General features: G+C 39.3%; 1 protein-coding gene across 1 annotated transcript in view; it reads right to left on the bottom strand.

Annotated features, from left to right (window-relative positions):
- The window catches only part of Trappc3l (trafficking protein particle complex 3 like), a 45,485-nt gene extending 42,986 nt beyond the window's left edge, over positions 1-2,499 (bottom strand). The window contains exon 1 of the mRNA XM_021175098.2: positions 2,438-2,499. Coding sequence (XP_021030757.1) covers positions 2,438-2,479 — 42 coding nt within the window. The 5' untranslated portion in view covers positions 2,480-2,499. The remainder of the gene's footprint in view (positions 1-2,437) is intronic.
- Positions 2,500-8,228: the final 5,729 nt, after the last annotated feature.

Raw genomic sequence — 8,228 nt, 5'->3', positions numbered from 1 at the left:
AAGGGGGAAGGGGGAAGGGGCAAGGGGCAAGGGGGAAGGAAAGGAATCAGAAAAGAAAATTTGATTTGCCCATTTTAAAAAGTCTGTCTTGCTTCTACCAGGAAATAGTGCCCATGAAAGGGAAAGAAGCCTGGTGGGAACATATTCCACACTGTCCATCCTACAGACTAAATGAAGGACCCAGAGGACACAGCAATTTGCCAGCCATCAGGAGCCAGAAGAGCTCCTCAACTCCATGTTCCAACTCTACCACAGAGTTAATCATGGAGGTACATGTGTAAAGGGAGCAGACCACTACTGAAAATAAACTTGTTTCATATACAGTATTAGATTTTTGTAAGAGGTCAATATGGATTTCAGGCTAGGAAGGTCATCCTTAACTCTACCATAGAGTGTCTTAGATTCATAAGCAGGGGAGCAGAGACCTGGTAATGTATGGGTTTATATTCTAAAGATGGATGTGAATGGCTTTAAAATAGCAATAAAATTATTATTATTAAACCAAATAACTTCTCTAAAACACTATGACTTTTTATACAAATAATTTGCAAGGTTAGTCCAATTCTTCAGAGTTCCCACTGGGGGACATCTAAATGAAATGTGTGGGTTTATATCATAACAAGTATGCCTCGCTATTAAGTAGAAATATTTATTGTTGATAATTTTTAAAAGAATCTAAATATTAGTTATTACATATGAGCCAAATTTATGTGGAAACTAGAAATAAAATGTCAAAAGTATATGTAGCATATACATTATAAATTAATTTATATTACATGTTAATTTGTATTATAGTAAAATATACAATTCAGGTTTAGGAAAATAATGTTAGTACTTTTCCCAGGAAATAAGGGATGTCAGCAAGAGACATGAACAAAAATAATGTTAACCTAACACTGAGGGTCACTAATACCCACTTTTATTCCTGTTTTCCAAGAACTTCAACATAGAACACACCAAATACCTATGATTTATAAATGAAACTTCTGCTTAGCATAGAAGAAGCCACAGCAAAAAACAATATTACTATGTACCAGTGCTGTAGTATAGAAATAAACAAATGGGAATTGGGGGGGAGGAGAAGGGAGGATAAGAAGGGGAGGGGGAGAAGGAGAGAAGGGGAGAAAGCAGGGAGAGGAAGGAGGAGGAAGAGGAAATGGGGAGGGAAAGGGACAAAGAGGAAGAATGCATTTGTTTTCATTCTCTATAGGAGATTTGTACAGAGGAGAGAGTAGAAATTGTGCCTCTTCTATCTCTCATATCCTCGAGTCTCAGGTACTCTCTCTCCCATGGGATAGACTAATACACCTTAAAACCTGTTTCCTAAGTTTTAAGTACATGTCCAAAAAAGGTCCATTTTTCATCCTGCAACATGACCAGAGATTATATTTTCAACTGCATATCTAACATATCTTTGTAGGTCTTACAACCATACTACACATCCCAAGAAACACTAACATGAATTTCTTTATGGTTTTTAAAACAATAAAATCAATCGCTTTCAATGTATAAATAGAACTCCAGTAATTATTTTCAGCAGTTTTGGATACACTAGTATAAAAAGGTTTTAACTGTTGTGTGTTCACATGTGCATAATGATTGAGGTACAGTATGAATTATGTACTATATATTTTTGTCATTTGATAGATAACCGACAATTGTTAATTGTTCAAGAGCCCAGGCTGCCAGATGAAATATTTGCAGGTATTTCTGACTGTGGCACACACCAGGATGTCAATGCAGCCTTGGGAACACAGGGATAAAATTGCCTAATAACACTAAATTCCCACTAATCCCTGAAATGATTAATATAGCATTAAACAGTACCTTAAGTTTTCCTACCTATAATAATTGAATTGCTGATGCTAGGATGAAAGGTTTAAAAAACAAAACAAAAACAAAACCCAGAAGTATTGGTTCAAATTAAATGTGCCAAAAAAAAAAAAAAAGTCTTAGGAATAAGTGAATTCAGAAGATATAAAAAGGACAATGGCTCATGTCAAATACAAACAAATTTAGTACTAGGCAGTGTATTTTTAATGACAGTCTTTTGATTCCTAGTGTTTTGACACTCTTTTCCTGTTCAGTTTATACATAATTGACCTTACATTTTATTTGCTTCTTAATATAACATGAAATATAGAGAACTGATTAATTGACTCATGTTTTATCTTAGAGGCAAAAGGATTATTTGATAACCTTTATTCAAGTCATCCAAAGCAAAGGATACCCTAAAACTCTGTATAAAAACTGATTACTCTGCTACACTATTAAGAAATGCTTGTAAATATTTCCAGAAGGGTCATTCACTAAACACCATTTTTGCTTCGCTGAAACCTTCTACTCGTAGCATCACTTCCTCCAAACACACAAAACATCCTTCAAGAAAACATTTGCTGGGGGAGGGAAGCAAGGCTCTTTGACAGAAAAGTCTTACTATTTTGTGATATTCTGGCCTTTTGTGCGCAGGACGAGACATCTCTCCTGGTAGATGAAGAGATCTTCAGTTCTTTTCTTCTGTCTGTGACTTAGATAAACATCAGTAGTCCTCTCCCATCTTTGTCTTAGCAAACTCTTCCTTGCTTTGATGCAGGAGTGCTCTCTACTGCCTTTGCTCTTTGCTGAATGGAAGAGAGAGAGAGAGAAAATGTGAACAATGTCTTATGCCTCTGTAACCTGCTGCTGATCCAAGAACAGCCTCACTTGTAATCCAGGCCCATAAAAGCTCACAGTGTGTGTGAAGTCAGACCCAAAAAGTACCAAGACACTAAAAATTCTCTAGCCCCAGGGAGTTGATGAGTGGTGTTTTGTTCTGGTGCCAAGGCATTGTTTTAAAATCAAGAGCAGAAACCTTCGCAATCCAAGACAGATCTAAATGTTAGCATTATTCACTTCTGTATTGATTGTTCTATGAATCAGAGAGACAGGATCAGCAATCTTTAGGCACTAAATCCTGAGTTTAAATCTGATCAACAACTGAGTTTCACATTGTCCCTAGAACAATGCCTGCCCCCATCTTGTGGGTTTCCAACATTCAAATATATTTAGAATCTTGTTTTTAAAAGATAAATTTTCATAACAGCCATCAGCAATTTTAACGAGTCACAAAGCACATATTTTCTTACAGAGCTGTTGCTCAAAATGGGTGCTCTGCAGTTTAATAATGTATAATGATTCTGGCAAAGAGAGTAAACCCTTAGCTTTCTCTTGATAGTTTCTAAGCTATTGGATGCTCTATTTATGCAAAAGTACAAATATTTAAAGTTTAAATAAGAAATCTCATCATGACAACTGCAGGGTGTGGGATTTCAAAGTTGTTCTAGAAATAGACACAGAAGATTCTGTTGAGAAGGCAGTCTTCTGTTGCTTACATCTTGAGACAATTAGTCCTATTGGTTCTAGAACACTCTTTCTATAAAGCAAAGACTGGCAAGCCCTTTGAAGAAGAGTGTGGCACAGTTGAAAGAGCCTGGGATGGTTGACAAGGCTCCAATTCAGTTGCAGATCCCCTGATTGCTGGCTGTGTGGCCATGGGCAAGCCACTTTATTGCTCTGTGGCTCAGTTTCCACATCTGTGAAATGGCAGTAGTAATACCTACCTCACAGAATAATTTGACTATCAAAGAGATGATATATACTGTAAAACACATTATAATGCACTACATAAAAACTAATTACTGCAGGCGGTTTTTACGGGCAGATATATGGGATCAAATTTTATACTATGTGAAATATTTCCATAGTTGTGTATGTTCTATGAAACCACGGTCTCAGGGAAATCAGTTTTAATGGGTCTGGAAATTTGACAGCATTTTTAGAGGTAGACTAATAGCTTATATTTGCAACTTTACAGCTTATAGTATGATTTTCACTATCTATATTATTTTAATTCAACTATAGTCATTGAGGTAATCAGTTTGGTAGTCATTGCCATTTTACAGGATAGGTATATAGAATAAAAAGACTAAAAAAGCTTTTCAAGCTCATCTGGATAGTAGGAAACAGAACTACATTTGCAGATTCCAAATCACCCCCTTTTATCTGTTGTATACATTCTAATGTAGTTGATAAAAATTTTTAGAAGTGGATTTTAAACAGATAAGAATATGTAATTGATAGCATGTTCCCAATTATGGGGGACAATTTGGAGTTCAAAGTAAGAGATCCTGAGCAAAACAGGAAACGTCTATGTGCTTGTAGAGGGGGAAAGGTGGAGCTGTAAACGTCTATGTGCTTGTAGAGGGGAAAAGGTGGAGCTGTAATTAACAATAATACAAGATCATGGCTGTATTGTGATCATATCAAGGCCACTACAGAGCTTCAAAGGTATCATGAGTGTTGATCTGTGTACTGGACACTATCTGTGGAGATCTGTGAGGCTCTGGGATCTGTGGGGCTCTGGTCCAGCCCAAACGTCCAAAGAGTGGGGATAGGAGAGTTAATCTCCTGCTGCCACTGCTGCTCTGGAGCAGCTTGACACTATGCAGTAGGCAGTTTGAGCAGGGAGGGGGAGCCAGATCTAGATGCTGGGTGTCTTCCACAGCTGCTTCTGCTCTGGAGTCTTTGCGAGTGGCTAGAAGCCAAGGTTGGGGCTATTGAACAGGGATTGACTGAGATAGGCTGAAGAAGCTTCCAGCAGCAAAAGCTTTGAGAGAGAACTTCTCCCCAAAGTGTTATAGCTCTTTATGACAGATGCTCTCAGATGATCTTTGATGAAATAACTCTTGTGATTTATTCCTTGTGGACAGGATCTTATATGAATTTTGTGGTAGATTGGGGTCTAAAAGCAGATGCTTTCTATTGGTTTGGTCTGAGATGCTAGGAATGCCTCATTTGCATGTGGAGGGGTTTTGGGCGCTGCCCCTACATGACTGATTCTCTCAGTCCTCTCCATAGGGTATCACAGTCATGTCTTCCAGGACAGGAACCTGGTTAGGAGTAGATGAAACATCTACTGTCCTCAGGTATGAGTGTACCAGGGATTCTGAATCCACTCGACCTTACCAAGTTTTCTGGCCACTGTCACACATGGGTTCCTTTAAAAAGGTGCGGTCTAACCTTTAATCCCAGTACTCAGGAGGCAGAGGCAGACAGATCTCTGTGAGTTCCAGGTCAGCCTGGTATATAGAGTGAGTTCCAGGACAGCCAAAACTACACAGAGAAACCTTGTTTCAACAAACGAGAAAGAACAAAAGAAAGAAAGAAAGAAAGAAAGAAAGAAAGAAAGAAAGAAAGAGAGAGAGAGAGAGAGAGAGAAGAAAGAAAGAAAGAAAGAAAGAAAGAAAGAAAGAAAGAAAGAAAGAAAGAAAGAAAGAAAGAAAGAAAGAAAGGGAAAGGAAGAAAAAGAAAAAGGAAAGAAAAGAAAAAAGAAGAAAGAAAGGAAGAGAAGAGAAGAGAAGAGAAGAGAAGAGAAGAGAAGAGAAGAGAAGAGAAGAGAAGAGAAGAGAAGAGAAAAGAAGAGAGAAAATGGAGGTGAATTTTTCTTCCAGACTAACAACAGTCCAGCAGATAGGACCCAGCACCTGGGGTGGAAACTCATCCATGAGAAGTGCACAATATACATCTTAGACAAACAGCTGTAGTCACTGTCAGTTGGACACTGGTTTGCTATTTTTCAGACTGTAAAACAGGCTCTTTCAACATGTCTTAACATCTGTGTGCACCTTGTGTTTCCCAAAACCCTTCTTCTTGTATTAAAAACATCCTTCTCTCAAACAGAGGAGAGCATAGTTTGTTGCTTCAGAACGTAAATGATTAATATTTGTCCTGGCACTAGAGTAGGGAAGAGAATTGTGTCAAAATAATGCCCAACTGTTGTGTTTCTACTTTTAGTAAGAATCTTTAAGCTGGGTAGAATAGAATTTGGACCTGGGATTAAAAGAAAGGAGTATCCTTCAAGCCACTACATGTAAATAGTATCTTGGATGACACCTCTACCCAGGTTCTTTTGGGGGAAGTGGGACAATTGAGTAAAGACTTGGGAAGATCCTATCAGCAACCAAAGAACTTATATAGGGACTTGTTTCTTCTTATAAGCCTTCTGTAGGACCTAATGAAATGGCTCAGTGGGTAACAATGTAAAGGCAAAAGGACCCTAGTTGAAATCCCCAGCATCCTTATAAAATGTCAGGCATAGTTACAAGTGTGCATAACCCCAGCATTGGCAGGCCAAGACAAGCAAATTCTGGGAGCTCACTGGTCAGCCAGCCTAGCAGACCCAGCAAACTTTCGGTTCAGTGAAAGACTCTATTTCATAAACTAAAGTAAGAGCTGGTAGAGGAAGACACCAATGTCATCCCCTGGCCTCCACATGCACATACACACACACACACACACAAATACACACACACACACACATATGCATGTGCACACTCACACACGCAAAACATACACTCCTTTCCATTTTAAACTGATCTCTGTACTTATTTTCACCTGATTCCTGATATAAAATTAATATATGATTTCTTCTTTGATCTCCCCACTTCCCAAGGATAGCTGTAATGCTTAGATCTGATTTTCCCAGCCATACAATTTGTTGTGCTCAAGGAGAGAGAGAGAGAGAGAGAGAGAGAGAGAGAGAGAGAGAGAGAGAGAGAGAGAGAGAGAGAGAGAGAGAGAGAGAGAGAGATTGTGAAAATGAGTCCCTCTGAATATCATACATGTGAGGACTACATGAGGGACAGACAACAATAAACTAACTTTGAGATTTATTTTTATCAAAGTAAACAGTAAAGAGCTGGTCTGTGTGAGCAGGCTGGCGCCCTGAGCAGACCTTGGGTACAAACTCTGCAGCCAGCCCCACAACACCCAGAGGTAGCTCCACTCTCAGGCGCTCTAACATGCCCAGGATCAGAGGATCACAGGATTCAAGGAGCTTGGTCACACCAGGATCTCAAGGTCCCAAAGGCAGCTTGACTCACAAGAGAATCTCAGTGTCACAGAATCACAGAATCACAGGATCACAGGATCACAGACACAGCTTGACTCAGAAGAGTTCTGACATAACCAGGATCATAGGAAGGACTGCCTTCAGTCAGACATAGCTAGGGCATGTAGCACTTGAGATAACCAGTTGATGGGAGGCAAGCATAAGAAAAGAAGCAAGGGAAACCAAGGTTACTTGGCATCATCGGAACTCAGTTCTCCCACCATAGCAAGACCTGTACCCCAACACACTGGAAAAGCAAGATTCAGATCTAAAATCACTTCTCATGATGATGATAGGGGACATTAAGAAGAACATAAATAACTCCCTTAAAGAAATGCAGGAGAACACAGGTAAACAGCTAGAAGTCCTTAAAGAGGAAACAAAAATCCCTTAAAGAGTTACAGGAAAACATAACCAAGCAGGCAAAGGAAAGGAACAAAATCATTCAGGATCTAAAAATGGAACTAGAAACAATAAAAAAAAACCCACAAAGTTGCCGCAGACCCTCTGGGCCCCTTTGTCTGCGTGGAACAGGTCTCTAGTCGCGGGTGGACAAAGCGTAGAATGGGTGACAAACAGATGCACACAGGAGAGGTTGTGTGTAGAATCTGAATTTAATTTTCGAATCTAGCATCAGACTTTTTATACAGAAGACAATAAAGAAGTTTGGTGACATAGCCGCAAGGTACAAATGAAGCAACCGGATGCTTAATGATTCTTACACAGAACAGAGGAATGAAAACGCAAAGATCGGAAGGAACTGGGCAATAAAATAACTGAGACAAAGTCAGCCCTATCTAAGGTCAGCTATAGTCTTAGAAGCCAGGTGTGAGAACTTTTCACTCCTAGGGCAAGGGCTTTCACACCCAAGTCATGGTTCTAACTAGGGAGTTCCATTCTAGCTAACCATCTCATGAATAATGCAATACTCTAAAACCACAGCCCGATCTACTTCCTAAACCATTGTACATTCCTGTAAATGGGAGCGACTTGGCTATTATTGATAGTGTAATACCAGAGGCTATTCTGAATGTCACTGTCTGGGTCAAGGACGTTCTAGGACTGTTGGAACAATGGCAAAAGGTTTTAGCTATGTCAGAATTCAATCTTAAAAGACACTTATAATAGGATGATACTGAAAGAGAGCACATGGATCCATACACTAGACTAACTCGGGAATGGAAAATTAATGTATGGTTTAGAGGGAATGCCAGACTCCAGGAGCGAGTTTCTGTGAAACTCTTTTGGCTCGAGAGTAGTTTTTAAGCCTCTCGGATTGTCAAAACTGACTCAACCGGAG

This window comes from Mus caroli, chromosome 10 (genome assembly GCF_900094665.2).
Source record: "Mus caroli chromosome 10, CAROLI_EIJ_v1.1, whole genome shotgun sequence".
NCBI lineage: Eukaryota > Metazoa > Chordata > Mammalia > Rodentia > Muridae > Mus > Mus caroli.
Note: the sequence above shows the minus strand (reverse complement) of the source record. Positions and strands in the feature narration are given on the sequence as shown.